This window comes from Thamnophis elegans, chromosome 1, assembly GCF_009769535.1.
Source record: "Thamnophis elegans isolate rThaEle1 chromosome 1, rThaEle1.pri, whole genome shotgun sequence".
NCBI lineage: Eukaryota > Metazoa > Chordata > Lepidosauria > Squamata > Colubridae > Thamnophis > Thamnophis elegans.
In genome coordinates, this window is record NC_045541.1 from 75704199 (window position 1) to 75730236 (window position 26038).

Below are 26038 nucleotides of genomic sequence, written 5' to 3' on the forward strand. Positions count from 1 at the left end.
AGCACTGAAATGTTAGTGAATAACTCAAAATCTAATACAGCTTTTCCAATTTAGAACAACACTTGCATATTATTTTGTAATTTCGCTAATGGGAGTTGGACTCCCCTTCATTTTACTGCATTTTCTTCAAGTCTATTTTCTTCAAGTGCCAGAGTCATTGCAGACAAGGTACAAAGTCTGCAGATAAATTTTAGATATCTTGATGCCTAAATCAGAAAATAAAATGCTCTTTAAAATTATATTACTATAGACTATAAAACAAGAAAAAATATTATGCACACATACACATATATTAAAAAAGAAAACAATAAAGCAATAAACAAAAATAATGGTAATATATCATGTGAGATATCATATGAGATATATGTGTGTTTATGTATATGCATGTATGTATGTAAGTATGTGTGTGTGTGTATAAATAAATAAAGATCTCATTAATGACTCAGTATTTAAAATAACAATGGAACCTTGCCTGTAGAAAATCATATTGATTTGCAATGCATATTCCACTCTATTGATAAAGACTAGTTCAATAATGCATGGCAACCTATCAGCATTGACTAATATAAAGTAAAGTATCCTTTTCAATAACTGTGCAGGGGTGAATCAGGCCATTTCCTGGCTGTGTGTATTTGCATTTGCTTCCTCACAAAATAAATTTTAAAAATTATCAGATTCAAAAGCTTATTTTAATCTGCAGATAGGGAGATGTGGATCAGGTTGGATTATATTCAATTCATAAGAGAAAATTCTTAATTATCCCAAGTATAAAATACTGCCTATGATTGATGAATGATAAAACAACCTTGAATTCTATAAGTTAATTCTAAGGGGTGAATTTAGGATCTTAGCCATTGGTTTAAATGAGAAATTTCTCTTTGAAAGTGAATGAAATAAATCTTTATGTTCAGTCTTGGGATTGGGGGAGTCTCTGATGCATCAGCAGGTGCTTTCATATTGTATCAACACTAGCTACTGTTGCCAATGACTCATCAAGATGTTCTTTTGTGACAAACTATAACCAAATTACATTAATTAAATGTAAATAAACATACATATTGCCTGAAGCTCCCATCTTTTGGACAGGATTTCCACCCAAACTTTGAGTCATCTGATAAACTACTCAGAATATTTGAAGTGAAAATGTCTGTTAATCTGTGCTTCAAATGTTAAGACACATATTTTTTTTCTATGCATAATATTTTAATCATGCCGGGTTGCATCTGCCAAAGGAAATTCAGAAGAAAATAGTTTTGGGTTAGCTCTTGATAATTGGACCATGTTGACACTTTTTTTATATATTTATAGATGTTCCGCAGAGTTTATAAAGGGATTCCCCTCCAAGTACGAGGTCAAGTCTGGTCACTCTTACTGGATATTGAAAAGATTAAGATGGAGAATGAAGGGAAGTATGAGGTACAGTATCTTATAATCCATGATAGCAGTATAAAGTGCACCAAATAAATATCCAGTCTAATGGTTACCTGTACATATGATAAACAGGATTATTTTTTCCCTGCATCCCAAGATTAGGGGAAAGTGTTTTTAGCCATCATCTCCCCCCCCCCCCCCAAACTATTTGTAATTACGTTGTTGCCTCATGGAAAAACTTACTAACACCCTTCAACAGAGGTGGTATTCAGCTGGTTCTCTCCAGTTCAGGAGAGCCGGTAGCAGCGGCTGCAGGAGGCTCTACCCACCCACCCCGAAATAATGTGTGAGTACTGCACATGCGCAGAAGGCTGTGATCATGCTCACATTTGCGAAGCGGTAGGGAAGGTAAACATGAATCCCACCTCTGCCCTTCAACATTTGAGCATTGTGTTCTACATTCCCATTCCTGTTCGCATGGGAATATGGTGGCTCATGTGGTTAGGGCACTGGGTTGGAGGTTACCAAGCCTGCATTCAAGACCGGAGTGCAAGTGCTGCTGGGTGGAGAGATGAGCTCCCATCATTTGTTCCAGCTCCTTGGCATGGACATACCCCCCCCCCTCCCGGTGACTCCCAGGCAGCAGTGGTGTCCCTGGCTAATCCTTTCAACCCAGAAGTACCTTAAAGAAACGGTACCTCCAATGCGAACGGGATAAGGATTTCTGTTCACATAACAGCAACATTGTTCTTGAAGAGTAGCTCAGTTACCGCCCTTGCAGCCATGAACAAACCTAGGGCTTTCTAAAATGAGATAAAGGAGAGACTTCACCCCAAAGGCTTTTTGTGGAATCAGCGGTGACCTTACAAATTAGTTCACAATTAGCAAAAATTAAAATTATGAAATTATAAAAAGGCTGTTAGATTTCCCAAATGCCTAACCTGAGGAAGATTGCTCTCCTAAATTGGTGGAATCCAGAATTTCAAGTTTGTAGTTTGGAAGTGTTGTAAAGGAGGGAAGCGGCTCTCTGTGCCCAATAGGCAAAACTATCCAAGTTAAGAAAGTGCTCAGAGATGAATTCCTAGACTAGGAAGACATTGGACTATAACCATCTAAACCTACAAATTACCTTCTGCCCCAGAAGCACTGTAAGATTTAGCGTGTTTTATTTCTACAAAGAAAGAAGCAGCCAGGGACTTTTATGCATTCATTTCAGTAATCCATAGATTGCTGATGCTGGAGATTATATCTCTTAAAACTACTGTAGTCCAAGAGGATTTTAGATCAAAGGATGGGGAGAAAAGGGAAATGTTGCAGCTACATTCTAGTTGATAAATGAGTTCTTCTATTAAGCTCTTAGCCCAAGTATCTTTCCCAAAATACACATAGAGATAAGTTTGGGTAAGTAATTTCACATGTTTAAAAGTTTTGAAATGCAGATCAATATCATGCTGGAACAGAGTGCCATAACCATACTTCAAATAGTCCAAGGACAAATTAATCACGTTTTTGCTGGGTTAGGTGAGGCCAGGCACCAAATCCTCTCAGAGAGAAATTCTCCAGTAGTGCGATAAGTGATGCTGGCACTTCACAGTGTTTTTGGTTTGTCAGCAATATTTGGTATATTCCCATTCAGTGAGGTGGCAGGTAATCCTTTCTCTGGTATTCACAGATGGGGATATATTCAGAGGCCTTCAGGGTATGGCATCTGCCAATGTAGAAGGCTGGTATGACACTTTCACTTCTGTAGAAATAGATTGCAATCATTAATGAATACTTATCAGACTAGTGAGGTCTCCCTTTTTTAATTGATTAGGCGATTTCCGCTTACATTGGCCAGCTTAACACAATTTCAAAGGGACAGAAGCCATGCTTCCTGCTAGGAATGGTCCTGATTCCCATTAGAGCTTGTGGGAAAACCTTTGGCCATGAAAGGTAATTGACAGCAGTAACTTTAGTCAATTTCATGTTAATATCTCAGTTCTGCTACTCTTCAAAAATGTAATTCTGTGGCTGAAATGTGGTGTAGAATTACAGCGTGATAACCTAGTGGTTTACAAAGTCGTTAATCTGACTGCAGGAGCCCCCATGCCACAATCTAATGAGAAAGTCAAGCTTTATCTAAGGATGAAGCCAGTTAACAATTTATTTGCTACAGTGGTGAGCTTTTGATGACCAATAGATAACCTCATCATAAAAAAATATGGTGAGACAAATTCCTTTTTCTGGAAGCCTAGAGACATATTCCTCTTAACTCTGCTTTTCAGTGTTATAAGCATTTATATTGAGGGAGGAAAAAAACCCTGTCTGTTTCAATTTCACATGTCAGACAAATAGTAACATTTTTTGCTATGTGTAGCTTTTAGAAGCATTAGTTCAATAGCTGCCCTTTCAGGATTTCTCTGTGGAGAACTTTGATTGCCCATCACCTACCACTGAACACCTGTCTCCCCAAAGAAGCGTTTGCTCTGCTTTCCGATTGGTATCTATTGCTACTCTATGTTTCTGCTTGGAATATCAAATACTTTGATGAGCAGTCCTTTTGCAAATCCCGTGGAACTGTCAAAATCCAGCCATGATAGAAATACCCACAACAACACCAAAATGTTGTGTTATGAAAGCAGCAGATCAGGGATGCAAGAGGATCATTCAGATTTCCTGTCTGTTGGGATATATTTGAATACTCTTGCTTTCTTCGTTAACTAAAAGTAACAAGAGCTCTTCCTTCAAAACTAAAGTCACCATTTGCAAGTCTGTACTTGAAAAAAAATGAAGCATTTCTTTAGGAAAGCAAACAGAGTCAATTCATAAAATAAATTAAAATAGACCTGTCATCATCATACTTAGGCATGCCGGTGGTAATCTGGAATAGAATTGAAGTTTAAGAGCTTGTGTTTACTGCAAGCCTTCAGGAACCACTTACAATCTGCTTGAGTAGATACACTAGCACAGATAACAGGAATTGACTTTTAAAAGCCACACTTAATGAGATTGCATTATTTATTGATTGGTTTCTTTAATAAATATACATGACTAGTTTTCAAGGTTGCCATCTTTCCAAAAGGTCTTTCAATTATAAAGCCTACAGTTCCACATCAATATAAACGGTTAACTTTAAACAATGAAGGAATGGATTATTAGCAAGGGCAGTATATTTAAAAAATATTTTCAGCTAAAAGCCAAGTAAATTAGTCCTTTAAAAAAATCTCAGTAATTTTGACCTGGTCTAGAGTTTAAAGGTATAGGTAAACATTTACATCTTTAAAAATCAAAATCAGCTATTTGAATTGGGTTTAGAAACACGGTTGATGCATTTTTAACACAAGTGGTGCAATAGGATTTGCTTGGCTAATTAACTGGGGGCTGAAGATTCTTAATCAAAGACAGCCTCATGTAACTGGCATTTTATTAGTCCAGTTTGGACAGTGCATTCCCTTGAATTGGGTCAGAGCTGCCATGCCAATTGAAGGGGTTAAAAAGAAATGATCCTTCGATGGAATGGCAATTTAATCATATTATGCAACCTTATATTAATTTAATGTTAATATTGCTATTAAATATAAAAGTAATTCTCATGCCCTTAACATTCATGCTAACCAGGTTTTGAAGGATGACACACCGACATTTTAAAATTAAGTAAATGGCTTGATTCTTTGTAAAACGTAGCCAATTCAGCATGGTGTGACAAGTTAAAGGAAGTGGGATAGATAAAACCAGATAGTGACACAGATTAAGAACCTGTTTCTCTCTATTTATCTTGGCCATTGCAACCTCCTTACAGGATGTTACTATTTGGCCATGTCTCATAGCTAGTGATCAGAATAAATAGAAGTCACAAGCTCTTGAACTAAGCTCCTGGGGGATCTGCAATAACTAAAGGAATTATAGTATAATAGACTGTAGGTGAACATAAATCCTGAGAATTGGCTATTCATAATCCTTCCTATTCTTTTTGCCATTTGATATTTATACAGAACAAAGTTGGAATTAGAGAAAAGCTTTTTGTTTAGGGGAACGTAGGCTTTCTTTGAAATCAGTGGGCTTTTCTACATTTTATTGTTCATTTCTTTTCTCTTGGCAACCCTTTTTGGGAACTCAAGTATTCCTGCATTACAGGTAACCTTTGATTTACGATCACAAGTGAGCCCCAAATTTCCATTGCTAAGTGAGGCAGATGCTAAGTGAGTTGCACCCCATTTTACCACCTTTGCCACATCTATTAAGTGACTCATTGCACTTGTTAAGTGAATTGTATGGTTGTTAAGCAAATCTGGCTTCCCCCATTGGCTTTGCTTGTTGGAAGCCAGCTGGGAAGGTTAGAAACGGTGATCACATGAGCCCAGGACAATACAGCTGTAATGGTTGAAAGTGTGAAAACTAGTCATAAGTTACTTTTTTCAGTGCTATTGTAACTTGGAAAGGTCGCTAAATGAATGATTGTAAGTTGAGGACTACCTGTACAGTTTTCCCAGTAAGATATCTGCTTGGTATTTCCAGCAGTGAAATATCTTTTTTAAAATCTGTGGTCAGCCTAAGAGTAAAAAAAAAGCAGGTATGTTGGGAATCAAGATGATATCTGGTCTCATATTGGCTTCTATATACTCACATGTCTCTTGAGTGTAGATAATCAGGAATTAATCAGCCATTAAGCTACTGTTATTGTAACACAATTTTGGTTGTTCACTAATACAAAATGTTTGTCGTAAGTGTGATCTGAAGTATTAAAAGGAGAAATCTCTTGTATGTTTTATGGCTATATATATTTATATATATCCCAGAATTCCCTAGAAGCATGTGGCAGTGGGGAGGGAGATGATTATCTTTTCCTTTCTCTGTTGCTTGTTATGCATTACTGGTTTAAAGTCACTTTATGCCCAGAAATCTTACCACCTCTACTTAAATTGCTTTTTGAGATGAGGCTTTTTCAACCAATTTACTTCAATTAGTTATTTAATTAGTAGCATATGCTGAAAATATCTCCATTTACTTTTAAGTATAGAAGTAATTTAGTAAGGCCACAGGCCTCTATTCTTAGGTGCATATTACTTTATATCTGTATATATTAATCATCTTTGTGTTTTGAATGTGTATAAATGTATTTAAATCATACCTGCCACATAGGGCAAGAGAACTCTCTATCCAATTATCTATAAATCAGAATTTCGTTAACCAGCTTACAAAAAAAAAAAAAAAAGACCATGCCAGCAAATTTTCTTACTGGATTCTAAAATTGATTTGATTGCAACTGAAACTTATTTTATCTATAGCTTTTTACAATTGAATAATAAAGACCTTCCTTCCTTCCATATAGCCGTATACTTGGCATGTAATGTAAGTTGACATACATTATCATTAATAATCCTTATAAAAGCAACATAATAATAATTCAAAACTACACGGCTATGGATGAAGCATGTAACAGTGATACCCATCTTATATTTTAAGAAGGCACTTGGTTGATACCTAGGACGCTGGCAGCAATCCGCATCAACCATTAGCCCCAGTCAATGGTATTTGTGATGCATTTTTGAATGTTCATTTGGCTTAGTTCATGTTTAATCAATAAAGTATTAATAATAATAATTCAAAACTACACTGCTATGGATGAAGCATGTAACAGTGATACCCATTGTCATCGCGGCACTTGGCATCATGTCCAAGACTTTTACAAGATACATCAACAAATTGCAACTTCCTGCAATAACATCAGCGGAACTGCAAAAAACTGCTACTCGGAACATCTTATATTTTAAGAAGACACTTGGTTGATACCTAGGACGCTGGCAGCAAATCGTATCAACCATTAGCACCAGTCACTGGTATTTGTAATGCATTGTTGAATGTTTAGTTGGCTGAGTTCCATGTTTAATACATAAAGCAAATAATAATATTAATAATATTAATTTTAATATTAATAGTAATACATTGATTAATATTAATAGTAATATAGTAATAGTAATATAGTTATAGTAATATATTAATATTAATAGTAATATATTAATATTGCTATTGCTATTTATTAATAGTATAGAAAAACACATGAAAACATAAAGACATGAAGTGCTAAGTTTAAGGACCAATTCCTGAACTCTTCTCTCCAGAGCACTGGAGACAGAGATCTTTTCTCAAGGCCAGGTCTTTCTGTGTATCTCTCTAATTTTTTTTTTTTTTTTAAAAAGGATTTTTCTGACCATACACTTTTTACTATGGGAAGCCGAACCTAGTAGAGTCATATTTCTGTGGTTTTGGAGAATGATGGTCTTCCATGCAGACAAATAGAAAGATTTTGGAAAGATGCTCCAGAAGCAATCTAGCCCAAGGGCCAGAAACATTTTTCACTTCTGATTTTAAAGTTCTAATACTATAATTCATCTTAATTTGCCCAGAAAATGAAAGAACAAGCCAGAAGCTTCTCAGCAGAAATCAAACAAATAGATCTGGATGTCAATCGCACTTTTCGAAACCACATCATGTTTCGGGACCGCTATGGAGTAAAGTAAGCTTCTCATATGGGATCTCATTTATTTATTTCTTATTGTTTCTGTGTGTTTGTTTTGCCTATCAACTACAAGTATATATGTATTTGTAGAAAATAAATGTTGGTTTATCTCCATTTAATCTTTTGTGGCTGGTGAAATTTCTATCGGTGGAACAGAGAATATTCTTGGTCAGTTTAGGATATTAATTTCCTAATGTCATCAGAAGATGGAAGGCAGATCACATCATCCATTTTATAGTGTTTGGAGTTAACATATGAGTTAACAACAGGGTCCTTCTCTTTGTTGACCGATTCTTAAAAGCACCAGACCTATATTTGATGAATCTATTATTGATCAAGAAACATTGGTCCTTATTTTACTCTAAAATCGTAAGATATTTCTGAAATACCATCTTGATATTCTTTTTTTTTTTTAATATAGACAACAAGCTTTGTTCCATGTCCTGTCAGCTTACTCTGTTTACAACACGGTAAGAAATAGAACATTACAAGAATCTGACATGTGTTTTTAAATTGACAATAAAAGTACAGTATAGATTAGATTAAGATGGCAAAGCAGACTTTCAGAATGGCATTGAGCAGATTAAAAGTATATTAAAATGTTATCTAAAAACAATATACACTTTTATGAAAGACACACACACACACACACACACACACACACACATCTTTGTTCCAACCACTGTGTAGATAGTCCATGATCCTTGGACTAAAAATAAAAAAAGGAATCACTTTCAGTACAGGCTAATTCATGAAGACAAGATGTATTCAAACTGCAATCATTTATATAACCTCTATTTATTTAGGCAAAGGAATGGTCTCATTCTTTCTAAATAGTTGTGACTTTAGTCAGATGAGGATGTTGGTTAAATGCTCTGTGTGATCTTTCTTACTTCGTTCAGTGGTAACCTCATGGTGCAGGACTCCAATTTGTTATAGTCCCTTGTCTTATTTCTAGTCAAAGGGCACAGAAATTATAATGTCTTTAAATTACATACAGAATTCGCTGCTTCAATGTGCCAACAGGAATTACTTAATTTAATTAATAGAGTTAATTAATTATATTACTCTAGGTGGTCCAAGAAACAGGAAACACATTTTTTCTATGTTTTTTCCTAGATGGTGTTTCTTCCTTTACAAAAAATTAGACTGGCTTTTTTGAGCTTTTTCCTTATTTTATGTTGCAATGCAATGTCATGTTACATAATTTCAGTTCATGAAAATGTGAGAAGTGACAATAGTTCTTTTTATGTCTTAAGGCTAATTTTATATTAGAGACTCCCCTAGAATCTAAATATAGCATTGTTTTCCTCATGTAGCTGTCAAAATGTTTACAAAATATTTCAGACTGAATTTCTGGATCAATAATTTAACATTTAACCTCCCAAATCTGTTGAGTCCCAACTAGTTCTGTCCCTTACTGGAAAACAAATACTTCCAGGTGCTTTCCTGAAATCTTTTCTGAGCATTTTGAAGAAATCTCTCTCCAAAGTTTTCCTACCTCTCACCCAATGAAAAAGGGAGGAGGAGTCCATTTGCAGGTATTGCAAAAACTCTCCAGACCTTTGAAAATGTTTGTTTTCCCAAAAGGAGTGTTTTAAAACAGGGTCTCCTAAGATTCATCCAACTGTTACTTTGCCAGTAGTGAAGGTGAGGGAAGACAAGAACCAGCTACTCTTTAACCCTTCTAACAAGGGCTGAAATGGTTCTTTCCATAAAACATCTGTAGATTCAGATTTTAGGAAAGATGACATCTGGCCTCTTCCTTCTGACACTATGAAGTCCCCGGGATGGGATTGGAGGGACAGTGTTTTCTTTGATCTCTCTTTTTCGGTATATATTTGGTTCTACCTATATTTTTAAAAGGTGTTTTGGATTGAAAATAATGTGATAAAATTATCCAGGATTCTTTGAGCCTCCCAGAGAATTTGGGGGAGCCTCTTAAAGTAGCAATAGGTGTTATTAAAGAAAAAGGCAAAGAGGAGCTGCTCGAACCTTGACAAGCTGCTGGGCAGAAAGTGAGGCAGGAAATACTTCTGGGTTGAAAAGTGGAAGTGGAGAAATTTATTTTCTGAATGGCTGCAAGGGAATCTTCCTAGCAGCTTTGGTTCAGATGCATAAAAATTTTACAATAATTTGTAAGTGCATCATCATAACCATTGATTGAGTTAAACCAAGTCACCCAGCCCTATTTCTTAAAGGTCTCCTTCCTGTATCGTCTTCAAGGCCACATCCATTGTCTATTAGTGAACTTTGCCATTAAAATGAATTTTTCTGTGAGTCAACAAATCATGCTTTTGTCTGAAAAAAAATGAGATAAAATGCTAGGGTTATGTTGTGAACTTAGGGAAGTTTCATTTTGTGCTTGTATGTGCAATACACTCTATCCTGTAAATTGCTCATCTTGTGTAATCATCCAGGAAGTGAGTTACTGCCAGGGCATGAGTCAGATTGCAGCTATCTTGTTGATGTATTTGAATGAAGAGGATGCCTTTTGGGCCCTGGCACAACTGCTTACCAACCAGCGGCATGCAATGCATGGTAAGGTTTCAGTGGCAAACACCTTCATTTATTTGCTCATTTCTTTATTATATTTTAGATGATCCCATATTTGGGTTCAGTCTGGCTGAAAGTCTAGATTCTTCCTTTTTTATGTGCTTCTTGTAGTCATCTTCTTCATGTCTGCATTTATTACTGTTGAGTTTGAGCATGATGTACAAATAAGCTCTTCTTGGAGCCTTAACCTTTGAACTTCAATGCTGTTTTGCAACTTCATAGTGCTGTAGTGCCAGCCAGAGGCTGTGTTTTAAATATGAACCACCAGAATGGGGATAAGGATTGTGATGTACACAAACACTTTTTTCGCTGTGCATCAAGCAAACTTTGAGAGTGGTTCCTGATGGAATGAAAAGTTATTTATTATGCATTAAGTAAGTCCCTCCCAGGTCCCCTCATCAACAAGTTAGGCAAGGTTGCTTTGACTGTGTATAATACAGAGAACAAAACTATATACACAGATCTATTGACACATCAATCCCTGATCTTGTCCAAATGGAAAACTCACAAACGAATAGATAAGAAATATAAAAATGCATTTTCACAAACATATTAGAGTTGCTTAGAAGTCTTAGGAAATACAAGTACTTATTATGCATTGACTTAAGACACCCTGCTGTATTTCTTTAATACATTGTTAGTACTTTTGTTTCCTTTTTGCTAAAGGATTTTTCATTCCTGGGTTTCCAAAGTTGCAGAGATTCCAAGCTCACCACGAAACAATCCTAAACAAGCTTTTCCCAAAGTTGAAGAAACACTTGGTAATGCTTTCTTTTGTCAAGGGAACAACAGTAATATCAGGATGTGTTGGTTTCTGCTCATACATTTTTGAAATATATTTTTGTTTGCTATGTATTACTTCTATTTTAGAGTGTTCATCGTATCAAATACCAGAAAAGGTGTCATCTCTAAATATATTATTAGAAATATATTTGTAGCAGCAGGGATAAATCTGTAGCCGGAAAAATCACACCACTTCTCCCAGGAACCTCTTGCTCACTTTCCTATATTGGTATACTTTTTGATAGTTACAATTGCTGCTAGTTTTGTGCTAAGGGAGTCCTTCCATTAATCCTGTGCATGAGACGGATAAGGATCTCTTAGCCCCTTTGCCTTGTGGCAAATAGTATGAGAAATACGGGGAAAATACATTCCGTGGCACCACTTCCTGATCCTTGTAACTGAGTTGTATCTCCAGGGACGACAGTCTCCTCCCCCCACCCCCCGCCATCCCTTTGAGAAAGTAGACCAAGATGAAAAGTGGTTTTTTAAAAATATATAATAATTAAAAACCTCAATCTTCTTTTGGTAATACATGCAAAACACTCAATGACATAGGATAAAATATACACTGTGCCACAATTACAAAGACAATCTTGAATGAACCTTAATATGCTCACAACAATTGTACTGAGGGAAAAGGACTATATTATCCACTGAGTAAATAGATATTGAAGAGAATTAGAATGAGTAAACAGTGGAAAAAAATGCTGCTTATTGCATGGTAGCTAGTTTAATTTAGGAAAGAAAACCACCAGTATCTATGAGATGAACTTGAGAGCTTGAAAGCATGTGAATTACAGTTCACAGATCTCTAATTTGCTTGTCTTATAAAATGATATATTTTTTTAATATGGTTTCCCTCCATCCCTCCCTCCCTCCTTCTTAGGATAAGGAGCAGATGTTGACAGGAATTTATACAACTAAGTGGTTCTTACAGTGCTTCATTGACCGGGTATGTGATTGTGGGAGCAAACATTTCAGATGCCTCCTCCAATGTCATTATAATACTAATTTACATTGTATCTCTCTTCTTGTAATTATTTTCATTTGATATAGAATTATAATCTCATGTTTTAAATGTTTTTATTTTATTAGTAAGATATAATATGAGAAACAGTTAAAAACAAACTGCATGCATTACAGTGGTTCAAATAAACTAAGGGGTAAAGAAACTAAGGAAAAAAGAGAAAAATTATATAATATTAATGTAAAATTAATGCAATCTCTTATTCCATTATTAAAATCTAGTCTAATTTCTGACTGATAAACAATTCCATGTTATATGGGATTTTTGATTGATCAGATTTGATTTTTAAGATTATGTCCCCCAGATGGAGACTACTTTTATTTACTTTCCCTTATTGGATTTTTATAAAAATATGTCACAAAATGAACTTGAGTCTTAGTCTTAGGTTTAGCTTGAAAACATTATTTTGATGAGACCTGCTGCTCTATAGATACATTGTGGTTTGCATATTGTCAATATGTCACACCTTTTATTTCTTAACTACACAGACTCCGTTTACACTAACGCTGCGGCTGTGGGATATTTACATCCTGGAAGGAGAGAGGGTTCTTACAGCTATGGCATACACCATTCTCAAACTGCATAAAAGTAAGAAGTTGGTTTGTTTATTCAGTGTTTTTTTTTAAAAAAAACCACTTGATACAACATTTATAAAAGGAGAAGCATCTTTTAAAGACAAGGCTGCTGCAGAAGTGTTCAGAAAATTCTGCTTTCATTGTCCCAAACACAGGATGGCAGATTTCGGGTTTTATTTTGTTTGCCTGCATGACAACTGAAATCTACTCACGTGGGTCCTTGCTATCACAATAGAATTTCAGCAGAACTGGAATTGTTCTGGAGACAGTGTATTATGGTTCCTCTCAGGATTTCTTAATTTTTTAAGAAGATAACTTTCAAATTCTATTGGATGTTGTGGCTATATCTGTAAGAAATTATTGTGCCAATTAATGCTGCTGTTCCTATGAGCCTATGAATGTCCCTGAATGTGCCTATGAATGTCCCTGAAAATTCATCTGTTGTACAGTGGCAGAAGCTGCCATGTCTCTTCCTCCATGCTGGAATTCTCTGAATTTCCGTGCTGAAATTTGGAATCCAACTTAGTCTAGACCAATGTTTCTCCACTGTGGCTACCGTATATACTCGAGTATAAGCCGAGTTTTTCAGCCCACTTTTTGGGCTGAAAAAAGCCGCCTCGGCTTATACTCGAGTCTACAACTGGATCCGGCAGTGCTGTTGCCTGTTGGAGGAGGAGGAGGCGAACCAGCCTGCCATCGCCGGCCACCGCTAGCCCCGCCGCTCTTCCCGACCCCTTCCAAGCCCCACAGTCCAGCGGATGGAGCAGCGAAGCCCCGGGGCTTCGCTACTGCTCCCCGCATTTTCTGCACGGGGATCCCTTGGAGAGGGGATTCCAGCCTGCCATCGCCAGCCACCGCTAGCCCTGCCGCTCTTCCCACCCCCTTCCAAGCCCCACAGTCCAGCGGATGGAGCAGCGAAGCCCCGGGGCTTCGCTGCTGCTCCCCGCATTTGCTGCACGGGGATCCCTTGGAGAGGGGATTCCAGCCTGCCATCGCCAGCCACCGCTAGCCCCGCCGCTCTTCCCACCCCCTTCCAAGCCCCACTGCTCCATCCGCTGGACTGTGGGGCTTGGAAGGGGGTGGGAAGAGCGGCGGGGCTAGCGGTGGCTGGCGATGGCAGGCTGGAATCCCCTCTCCAAGGGATCCCCGTGCAGCAAATGCGGGGAGCAGCAGCGAAGCCCCCGAGCTGCTTCTGCTCCATCCGCTGGACTGTGGGGCTTGGAAGGGGGTGGGAAGAGCGGCGGGGCTAGTGGTGGCCAGCGATGGCAGGCTGGTTCGCCTCCTCCTCCTCCAACAGCACTGCCGGATATCCGCCCAACGCTGCGGGGGCGCCAGCGGGAGCTTTGGCGGCTTCACCTCAGCCGCAGCGCTGGGCAGCAAATGTGCTGGTGCTGTTGGAGGAGGAGGAGGCGGCGGCAGCAATAGCACCTGAGGACAGGACAAGAAGCAATGGAAACTTGTCAGAAGGAGACTCAAGCTGGAAATAACGAGCAATCTGACAGTAAGAACAATTAAAATCCTAGGAAAATGTCCTTTCATGAAAAATTACTTTTTCAGTTAACTCTGCCTGACATTAGTTGGGTGAACAGAAATATTAGTTGGCCAATTCTAAAAGGGAGCACCAGAAAGAACTTAAAATATTTTTTAAGAGAGCTGGGTTTTTCATTTATATTATATGTATGAACAGAATTAACACAAATTGCAGATACCAATCAAACATAAAGAAAAAAAGGATGAAATAATGCTCATTTTTAAAAACTCAGTGAAAATAAAAACAATATACCAAGAAGGTGGCATACTGGTTGTGATTTGATCTCTTCGGGGGATCCCGGGGATCCCCTATACAAGTATTTTAATATTGCAGACTTGCAGTATTATAAGTCATACTGATATTATAGAACACTTTAATTAAGCGGGTCCCTTGAATAAACATAACTTTGAGTTTCAAATAACACTGATTTTTTATTTTTGAAATTTACCATAGCTGCTGCATTTCCCACCCTAGGCTTATACTCGAGTCAATAACTTTTCCAGCTTTTTGGGGTAAAATTAGGTGCCTCGGCTTATATTCGGGTCGGCTTATACTCGAGTATATACGGTACTTGAAGAATTGGGGACTTCAACTCCCAGAATTCCTCAGCCATCATCAGTAAAATCAATAAAGATTACCAAATGGTCTCCACAAATGAGTACTGTACACAAAATATGAACAACAAAAAAGTGTCTGCTTTAAGATTCACACTCTTATTATTCCCATAGGTCAGAGGCAACTTTGTATTGAAAATTAAATCTGCCTGAGAGAAGTTATAAAAGACAGGTTCAGCTTTGTGCCTCTTTTTTGTTTATTGGATTGGCTTTGGGGGTTTGGAGAGGCCAGAAAAGGGCAGTGATAGATAGGCCTTTCTGACAAATTCCAGCAAAAGAAGCCATCTTAATCTGATATTACAAAACAGAACAATGAGTCTCATAGCATCTTAAACATTTGCAATTTACTTTTTGAACTTCAGATTGGCAGCTTTCTATATCTAAGGGGAAGGCAAACCTCTGTTGGCATAACGAGTGTGATTACCTCTCCCTCTCAAAATCTTTTATTGTAGCTCAAAACCTCCTGAGACAGACATAATTTATGCTGGTGTATAACAAAAGTAATATCCCAGATCTCTATTTTGTAAAACGTAACAGATCACTGCATACAGAATATTCCTGAGAGATATAATCTAAAATCAAGATGAGTTTAACTCACACATTTTGAATGCAAAATAATGTTCTTTAAATCATGAAGATGTGCTTGGCCAAATTGACTTGCATGTACAGGTAGTCCTCAACTTAAAACAGTTTGTTTAATGACCGTTGGAAGTTACAGCAGCACCGAAAAAAGTGACCATTTATGACCATTTTTCACACTTAAAACTGTTGCAGCATCCCCAAGATGCTTGACAACTGACTCACCTTTATGACGGTTGCAGTGTCCCAGAGTCACATGATCCTCTTTTGCACCCTTCTGATAAGCAAAGTCCATGGGGAAGCCAGATTCATTTAAAAACAATGTTACTAACTTAACAACTTCAGTGATTCACTTAACAACTGTGTCAAGAAAAGTCATTAAATGGGGCAAAATTCACTTAATTGTCTCGCTTAGCAAATTCTGGACTCTGTTGTGGTCTTAAGTCGAGGACTACCTGTAGTTGAACTTCAGCTGCAGATTGCATCAAGTTGCAGAATGTAGCTTTACTCCCCCTCGTGGTAGAACATCAGAATCATCTTGTATTTAATTGCAAATGCTGGGAATGGTTTTATTCATGTAAAAGGATTTAATTAATATAAAGTGCACAGTTTTGAAGTTACACATCTGTAAAATCTTGCCAGGATAGATGTGAAGACATCTATTTGACCCCAAAGGCAGAAAATGAATATATTAAAAGATAACCATAAATTTACTATGCTTCATTTAAATAACATCTTTCACCCACTGCACTGGGTATGTCATTCAGTAGAAATTGTATCAGCATAATGGCAACGTCTTTATCAAGCTGATGTTTCTGTTTCCTGCTTAGAACGCTTGTTGAAAATGAGCCTCGAAGATCTGCGGGAATTTCTGCAAGAAAAAATTGCTGCTTCTCTGCAGTTTGAAGATGATGCTGTAATCGAGCATTTACAAGCATCCATGGCAGAACTGCGTAAAATGAAACTTGATCTTCCACCTCCAGGTAAGTAAACAATTATGCAATTTTTTAAAAGCATTGTTGTGAATAGAAGGTTTAATTCCTGTTAGATAAATAGAGAGCAGCTTAACTTGCTTGAATGACATGTCTAACAGAGCAGCTTTCACAAAATTAGTTTAGCTGAAAGGGGAACTATGATCACAAGTACAACATTCTTTCCTTCTTTCTTGTTATAATTTTGCAGAACAACAAAAATGAATAAAATTAAAAGCCCTAAAAGAGCAAGGAAAAATAAGTGTACAGAAAATAAGAAAAAGAAAAAAATGAAAAAACCCCCATAGGATTATGATTTCCACCCTTCTTTCTGTTAAGGTGTTGCCACCTTATTCTTTCCTCCTCCTTTCACTCTTTTTAATTTTTTAATCCATAAATTATCAATTCAGCTTTTTCTACTTTCAACTAAAGTCCAGTTAAGGCTTCCAGTCTTTCTGAAAAGTCTGTATAGTTTTTTTTGTTGACGAAACTGGCCAGCTTTTTCATTTCCACAATCTCCATCAATTTTTACAATCCAATCTTCTGCGGATATTCCATTATTTTTCCATCTTTATGTCTAAACTAATTTTGTCTCACATGTTTCCCATATTTATTTTCTAGTTTTTGACCATAAAGCCCAACCATAACAATTCCAGTTTCATCGTATTAATCTACAATATCTTTTGTATCATTATATGAATTTGCACTCAAAAATTATTTGCTAACTAAAGCACTACATTTTCACAATCACCTGTTGGAGGAAAAAGAGAGAGCTGGATTTCTTACAGGTGGGATCACACTCAAGAGTGAAATAACTGTATTCCATTTTGAAGATCTCAGGTTCAGAGCAGATGGAAACTTTAGTCTAAATTCTTGTGCTTCTTCTGCCAGTTAGGATGTAGATTATGCTAAACTATGTGGCCATAACAATGAGTGGTTTCTTTTTCATTACAATTAAAACTTTCCAGGCCAAACACCATAAAACAGAAGTAATCTGTTTAAGTTTACTGTTTTAAACTTTTAAGAGAACATTAAAAGTTAGTGCTGAAGACAATTTCATTGAAAATCTACCCGTCAGAAATGGAAAGGAGTGTGAGCACTGAAGGGACATTAGCATATATGCTTTCTTGGAGAGGTTTCCTTGTTGAGATGACCAATTGATTGACTGACCTTCACACACTGTCTTATGATTATATATGCAGCTGCAGCTGATCTGTGTGCAGGAAGAAACTATTCCCATTACTCTCTTGATTTGACATTTTTATTTCCCTCTTAATTTTCATACCTTCATTCAATTTTTTTTATATCCAGTGATAAATACTTGTACATATTGTTCTTCATTCATTTAAAATGTTCTACATCCAAAACTTTATCTTTTTTTTCTGTTTATTTTGAATTCTTAAAGCTGATAAAAATATGATTTCATTATCTTATATTAAGGATTAAGCACTCACCCAGTTTTTCTAGTGTTATGATTTTGAAGATGACTAATTTCTTTAAAGGACTTAATAGGCAATTTCTAAGGTGGTTAGCAAAAAAAAAAAGGGGGGGGGCAAATTTAGAACTCCCTTGAAGGTTCACCGTGGCTGGAGCAAGAATGGCAAATTCTCCCATCTCCCAGCTCTCCCATCTTGCAAACTCCTTGTGAAGAGCAACTGTAGGGAGAACATGGACAATCCCTTAGGCATTGGGTAAATTTGAGCCAGTCACTCCTTCTCAGCCCAACCTACCGTTACTGCTGTTGTGGGGAAAAATAGGAGGGAGAAGGAGTAATGAGTATGTTGGTCGCCTTGAGTTTTTTATTTAAAAATAATAATAAAAGCAAGATTTTAAAAATCTAAAAAATCTTGCATCCTCTCCAAAGAGGGTTGAAGGAGCCAATCTACTTATCAGCTTCTTGTTCTTAGTCACACTCATCAGCTCTGCCATTTCTTCTCTAGGAGTCCTGTGTATGAAACCTTTTTAAGTGTTTCATACACTGTTTAAGAAAACCTGAGATAATTGTCATATTTCTCTTCCTAATCTCAGTGGTTATTGTCCCTAGAAAGTTGCTTACAATGCTTAATTTGCTTTTCATTACTTGAACAAAATAAAATCCAGGTCACTACCTTTCATGTTTGTCCATGGATTTCATCTAATAGACTTTATATCTTTTTGTTGCAGCAAAATCTGAAGAATTCCCAAAAACATCCCTGGGGATGGAACTTTCTCTAAATCTACTCTCAATGAAATCCAGTATAGCCAATAATGGCCAGAAAACAGCCATCGGTGACTTCAACAATGATAAAGATGTCATAATACCATCTTCTCCCGATAAAGATCCTCACTGCCTGAAAGAAGGAATTGATAACTCAAATATGGCAATACAGGAAAGAACTTCTCCAGAGCACAATGGAACAGCCTTGCAGAACAAACTGGCGGATATGCATAACAATCCTTTCCAAAGATTTCCACCAAATGAAATTTTTGAAACTGAGGAGCACCAAGAGGAAGAAAGTGCCAATAAAGTATCTTCCGTGGAGAATCCTATAATACTAGATAACATTCAGACAGTGGGGGGAGATCAACATGTGGCTTCACACAGTGGGATAGATAATTCATTAAAAAGCAGTAACTCTGAGAAGTGTAGCTTACAGGAAAATAAACACATTCCTTTAGATGAAAGGGACCACATTATTCCCCCTGTTCTACAAGCTCAGACAACAGTCAGTTCTGCCTGGGAGTCTCACCTGCAGGTTCAACCCTTGGAAGCTGACCTGTCTACCAGCCACGACAGTACAACTTCGTTAACAAAATCGGAGTCACTGCATCATTTAGACTCAGCACCCTCTGTGCAAAATGGAGCTGCTCTTGAGCAGGAGAGCACAACCTGCTCCTCTGAAGATTTAGTATCTGAAGATGCTGCCTTGCTTAAAGATGATTTACAGCATCCCCCATGTACAGAGGCCTCTTCTGCAGCAGAACACGGCCTCTTTATACCACACGACGTGCCAGGAAATCTAGTAGTGCCATTCAGAGAGAGGACATCTGCTGTTCTTTCACCCCCCTTCCAAGATGGCCAGCGACGGCCTTCTAACGTATCTCAGTACGAAAATCTGTCTGAAAACGAAAACGAGGAAGAAAAACAAGTGCCCGTTTCTACGAAATTGGCAGATTCAATACCACAAACTGAACTCTGCACACCAGTATTAAGGTCTTCTATACCCAAGTCTGCCTCACTTGGGGAGATAGACCATCTCCAAAAGCAAACCCAAGAAATGACAGATTTGGCAGAACTGCCAAAAATTGATGACCAGCTCACCTCATTCCCCATGCTGCCACATTCCAAACAATTGTCTGGGGGAGGCAGCGTGCCGGTCCTTTCTGAGCCTGGCTGTGATGCCCTCTTGCTGCCTGGGGGCCTCCAAGCCCGGCCTACTTCGTCTCCTGTGTTGCAGGATCAGCACAGCCCCTTCAGAATTATAAAAACCACCACCCCTCTTCATTTGGCTTACGCCACGGAGCAAGACTGCTTGAGCAAAAAGCAGCTGGCTCTCCCTTTGCCAGAGACCAGCCACTGTCATACAGCGGATGGCGAAAAATACAATCTTGTCCCCGGGAAAGTTGAGGTAGCTGGTGATTGTGTTCAGAAGTTGCAAAATGTTCCGGGTGGTTCACCTGCATTTCAGAAACCAAAAGTACCACCCAAGATTTTCAAAGCACATTCAGAGAACACGTTCTCTTCAAGCTGTTCTCCCATGGGGCAAATGTCTAAATCAGTCACATTCTAGAATTACCGGGAAAGAGGAAATTTGGGTTACATAATGTTTTCCATAAGAGTTTGGAAAGGAAGGCAGAGCCTGAAGCAAAATTAGGAAGGTGATCGCTTTGTTCATCAAAATGTATTCAGGAATTCAGGTTAAAGTTCAAAGGCCAGGCCAGGCCGGCAGCTAAAAGCTGCACAGAGCTTCTTACAAGATCCGGGTGATTCGCCAAAGTATTTGAATTATACGTCTCATCTTTTTCCTCGCTAGATAAATGTTTTAACAAATTTAACTTTCTAAAAAGATCAGTGTTTCCAAACCCTTGCAGCTGAGAAATGAAAGACATAATTCAGAAGAGCAGCAAGTCCAAAAGGAGTTACTTTAGGAAGAAGAAACCGGTCAGTTCGAAATTTGGGCCAGTAATACTTGTTTTTTCCCCAGTAGCAATAGTAATGTTTCTGTTTCAATTTAGTACTGTAGCTAATATACTATTACATATGACGCTGTGCATACTATATATGCCAGGGAAGTTAATTTTCATAGCATCTATGCATATCAAGCACACATCATATGTGTGTCCTTTCACTAAAATCAGACAATTTGACATGCCTTTTTAAAAGTTTGGTTCCTCTCGTTCCACCATACCTCCTTGTTTAGTGATGCCATTTAGTCAAGAGAAAGGAGATCCCATCAGTCCCTTCAGTTGAACTTTTCAATACGTTACAGACACATGGGTAGCTTCAGAGAGAAATCCAGATAGTCAGGTAGAAGGTTTGCAATATGCTATCCGGTGTTTCTAAGTTTGTTCAATCCTCAATTTATGAGCATGGATCCTCTAAGGATCTATTACAGGAAGTATTAGTTTGGAATGCAAGCAAGAAGTGTTCTGATTGCACTACAATGCAACGTTCACATCCTAAGGAAGTTGTGACATCTTATTTGCCCTCGTGCCATTGGCATCCCTTTGGAAATACTCTTTTACCTTAGATGAGTATTGTGTTGATTAATAAACAGTTCTTGCACTGATATTAGAAGAAAAATAGAGAAAATATTGGTAGCTAAGACAATTCCCTAAAGTAGTCTTTGATCAAGTTTATAACTTTCCTAGCTGCTACACAGTTGTGAAAGTAATGCATCTCCGTTTCTCCAGGATGCAGTTCCAAGTAGAATTGTGTCCTGGAGAAACTGAGATGCATTACTTTCACAAGGGTAAAGATTCAAAGCTTTTATTTGATTTATAATCCAGTTGAGATTTTCTTCAGCGCATGCAAAATTCATGGCTGCATTGGTAGCAGTTAAATTCAACAGAAGGAAAAGATGGAATCCTCTTTGGTGTATGAGAAATATTTTGTACTCCGAGTTTTCAGTTTTTCTGTAATTAGGATTCCTTTTGTTTTTAATAAGGTGTGATAACTCATTCAGACTATTATAATTCTGCAGTGCATGCCTCTTCTTTTTTACATCAGTTACATTTTGCAGCATCAGATGCACATTAAATACCTTCATGCCTTAAATCTGTGACACACATTTCCCACTGCAAGAACAATGGACAATTCAAGGAATTCTAATAAGCAAGGTGTAAGTGTTACTTTAAGATGCCAAGAAGCGGAGCCTAGTGTTTATTGTAAAGAGGGGAGGCAATTCCATGTCCATCCAGATTCTGGGCTCCAATTTGCATGTCGTTAGGTTGCAGATGATGGGACATGTAAAGAGTTCAATATTATCTAGGACTGAGCTTGGACAATTGAATATTTTTAATTTATGCATATATTTTATCTTGTGTTCTGCCCTATACCTACCCAGGCAGCACCAGACTAGGTGCATTGTTCTAGACTAGGAGATTATTTTTTCTTTTTAGTTTTTTAGTTGTTTTTTTTTTAAAGCTTAGCTGATGTCCAAGTTAAAGAAATGTTGGTCTATATTTTCCAATGTGCTCAAATGTCGCACTCATAACCTGATGCCCAATTTCTGGAACAAGACGGGGTTTAGAATTGTGGAAAAGAAAAGTTGCGTTCCTCTGTGTAGAAAACATGCAAGTGTCTTCTTTTAAAGCAGCAAAGCCCATTTGATTGGGCCTTTTCCCTTTTGCTATTGTGTGTGTATGTGTGTGTGTCTGTTGCAGGAGAGCAGGTGCACCTCAGTACTTCATAACTGATAATTGAGCAATTCACTTCTGTCACCTTTGCTTGCCACCTGTCTTGGTGGCCTCTCACTCTTGACCATAAGCAAATTTTATACTGGAGAAACATAGAAAGGTAGCTTTGCATTTTAGACCTTTTTCACTTGCTCCCAAATAGAACCTGATTATATTTTTCAGCCACAGACTGGTGGAGATTCACTTTTAAGGGCCTTCTTATGGCCCTTCAGTTCCTATGGTCTCCTAATTTTTTCCCCACAGACATAGGAGAAGGACATTGGCCCTACTCCCCACTATACTTGAGCAAGACTGTTGCTGAATTATGGGGCCAGGGGCAAAGCTTGCGTCTTCAGTAGAGAGGCACCTGATAGGAAATTGTGCTGTTTAAAAAACAAAACTGCCCATCACCATCCATATCACAGGCCTTATTCAACATATAGCTTCAATTTTAACACGCTCCCCATTGTGCATAGTTACCTTAGTGCTGGCTGACTCATTGGCTAATTAGCCATATTTTTCCAACTACAAAAATAAGTATTTAATGGTCAGGAAAATCTGCTCTTCTCCAAATGCTCCTTCATAGGAAAATATTGATGTCCTTCAGAACACAAAAACAAAAGCTTCTACATATTCCTAGCTGGATGTCTTTTGTTTTTGAGGTGTTTTGTTTTTTTGCTTGTTTTTGTTTTTTTCAAGAGACCAAAGACTTGAAACTCTAGGACGAAGCACCCTACTAAAATGTCAAACTGTAGCTGAAAGAGATCCAGGAGCTCTTATTCTTTGAAAGAATGGACTATGACAGGAAGACAAATAATCTGCTTACCTACCTTCAAAAGATATAGCATTTTTTGATTGAGTACCGTAGTCTCTTTGAAGCAAATCCCAGACGCCAAAACAATTTACCCATAAAATTTAATTTCATCAGCATGCCTTTTAGGTGGAATGAAGTCCAAGAAAGGAACTCCTTATTCTCAAGGCATTAATGTATCCCCTTTAATATTAGGGAAGGCAATACTTTGAATCCAGAGAACAATACATACCGGTATACACACAAACCTATTTGGCCACGCAGAGGTTAATCTTGTGTAATGGTATTAATCTTGTGTAAAGTTACAAAAAAAATTTGTTTCCTAAATGAAAGTAGTTACTGCCTAGAGGATGAGACAGGTTACTCATCCATGTGCATATTATTTAAAATTGTACCTGTCTTATTTATGTTAGCAATTCAAATATAGCTTTACATGTAGGCATGTGTCACGCTGCATACTGTATTATGAAAAGATATTCATATGATTACAATTGAGCAGATATTTAAAATCTGAATAAACTATAGTTTTAGATGTGCTTGAAGATGTAGCATTTTCTAGTAGTGCAGCCACCAAAGTAAAACTGGAAGCTAGTGCTTAAGGCTTCCCAAAAAGATTTCCTTTCTATGAATGAAATGGAAATCTAAAGTGTTTTGGAAATCAAGAGTAATGCCTAAATCCTCTGAATGCCCAATCCATCTATTACTCTTTCACCTTTTCCTCCTCCTCCTTTCTCCATTTCTTCCAAAGATAATTTGAAAGCAGTCTTTGCAAAAGAGAAGACAAAAAAAAAAAACCCGTTACTGGACCTAATATCATGTTTATGCCACTTTAAACCATGTTCCACAAGAACAACATTGGAACCGTATCCAAAGCTGGGGTGATATGAGGGAAGTACTCCAACTTCGTAGTTTTCCAACCATCTTTTAACTTGTGGGTTACAGGATAGAGCAAATCTTGAAAGTGTTTCACCACAAGTCAAACATCCCAGGAAAACGTCCAATAAATCTCAAGTGTGCTCTTCTGCTAAGGAATTCATCTGGAATGGCTAAGAACGAGGATTAAACACTCTGATTAGGATGTTAAGAACTAACCCAGGCACTCCAGTGAGATCATGAGGTTTAACATGCAAGTCTTGCTTTTAGAATTTTCATTGCTAGAGGCTATTTGGGATGGAAAACAGACTCTGGCAGCATTGAAGGTGTGGAAGCCTTTTACTTCCATAATATCCTTCCACAAACTATGTTACTATATTAAAAGAGTTCCATGGATTTCTGTCTAGACTTCAGTAATGCCTGGTTTGATTTTGATCAGAATAAGCCTGTATAAGGCCGTTTCTTGAGGTTTGGTTTTGATGCTGTTATTCCCCAGGCTGTTGCACTAATAAGATGGGGAAGGCATCAACTTTACTTTGATGAGGTGTAGCAAGCTCTTAGAGCAAAGCCAGCTGAGCTCCTGCATGGAAGCGAACTTTGATCAGCTCTAGAACTAAATGTTCCTTAGTATGAGAAACAGTGTTCCTTCAGAAACTCAGGGAAACATCAGGGAATCCCCCCCCCCCTCAATTCCCTAAGTAGAGCTAAGATGTATTTCATTTTAAAGTTAATGTTATCTTGATGGACCAGCTCCAACTCTTGGATCAGAATAGTGCAGGCACGAGGCAGGGATTCAGCTCTGGATTCTGGACTTTTCCCCACTGCTGAAAGTTGGAACAGCCTGCAGTTCAGTAGACGGCCCCGTTTGGGCACTTGATAGGTCTGCTGCCACTGTCACCCTAAAATGTCCCATGTTAACGGCTACTCTTGACACCTCAAAGAGCTTCCTTCCAAGGTAATTCTGTGTGATGTAGTCTTGCTGTCATTCTCTTTTATGTCTGCTTTGGGGGAAGATAAAGCAAAAATATTCATTAAAAAGAAATCCAAAAGGATTGTACAGGATGTTGAAAAGCTGTGTTTTACATGGTTGTAATAACAGTCAAGACTTTGGAACAAATTGCTGCATGTGAATTCTTTACTTGCTCTCTGGGAATGTTTGGCAAGTTGCCAGTCTGTCCCCTGGTATGATGAGTTTTCGGGCTAAACTACTCAGATGCCATCACCGGAGGGATGGCAGTCCGAGTGTGATCCATTACTGCTCATCTTGTGGGTTTGGTTTAACAAGAGTTTGGGTTGTGACAATTTAGGCATGGTTTAATCCACTATAACCACACTGTAGACAAGCTGAGGCTTCAAGGAAAGATTGGAAATGGTTCCTTGCAGTATAATTGCATTCAAACATTTTCTTGGAAATCATAAAATGAAACATGCTTGTCAGCACAATGTTCATGTTTTCAGGCTTATTCTGTAGGAAGATAATAATTTGACTGTGAGACTTTGTGCAAAGGCCAGAGCTGTATCATTCATGTGACAACTGCAAAATTCCCAGTCTTCTCATTTAATGGCAGCAAGCTCTTTGCTTGCTTCCACGCCAGATGGGGAACCATGAACGATAATGTTGATTTCCAACGGGAAACTCGGGTTTCATTACCGAGTTCAGCCTAAGCTCAGTCAGCCACAGCAGCAGGAAAGCCACCTGACAAATATATGACAAAAATGAAGAATTCCACTCTTAAATGCAAAGCGCTGTGAGAACCAAAACCTGGAAGCTTCATGGAATATTTTTAGGTAATTGTCTGTTGGTGGACAATAATGGTTGTTCATTTCCATAGGCAAGTTCCCCAGCTTGAAAATGTTTTTGAGACCTCTGTACAATACAGCTGCCATGTAAAAGGTAATCTGAAATCCTTTCCATGCAATACGTTTTACAATTGTATGCGAATGTTTAGGAACCTGGGATCAATTTTCCCC

At 37.9% G+C, this 26038-nt stretch overlaps 1 protein-coding gene across 1 annotated transcript in view; it reads left to right on the plus strand.

Annotated features, from left to right (window-relative positions):
- LOC116520161 overlaps positions 1-25662 on the plus strand; it is a 114105-nt gene extending 88443 nt beyond the window's left edge. The window contains exons 7-15 of the mRNA XM_032234315.1: positions 1309-1416; positions 7758-7867; positions 8292-8340; positions 10291-10411; positions 11093-11187; positions 12096-12161; positions 12725-12824; positions 16366-16518; positions 18670-25662. Of these exons, the coding sequence (XP_032090206.1) occupies positions 1309-1416; positions 7758-7867; positions 8292-8340; positions 10291-10411; positions 11093-11187; positions 12096-12161; positions 12725-12824; positions 16366-16518; positions 18670-20276 (2409 nt within the window). The 3' untranslated portion in view covers positions 20277-25662. The remainder of the gene's footprint in view (positions 1-1308; positions 1417-7757; positions 7868-8291; positions 8341-10290; positions 10412-11092; positions 11188-12095; positions 12162-12724; positions 12825-16365; positions 16519-18669) is intronic.
- Positions 25663-26038: the final 376 nt, after the last annotated feature.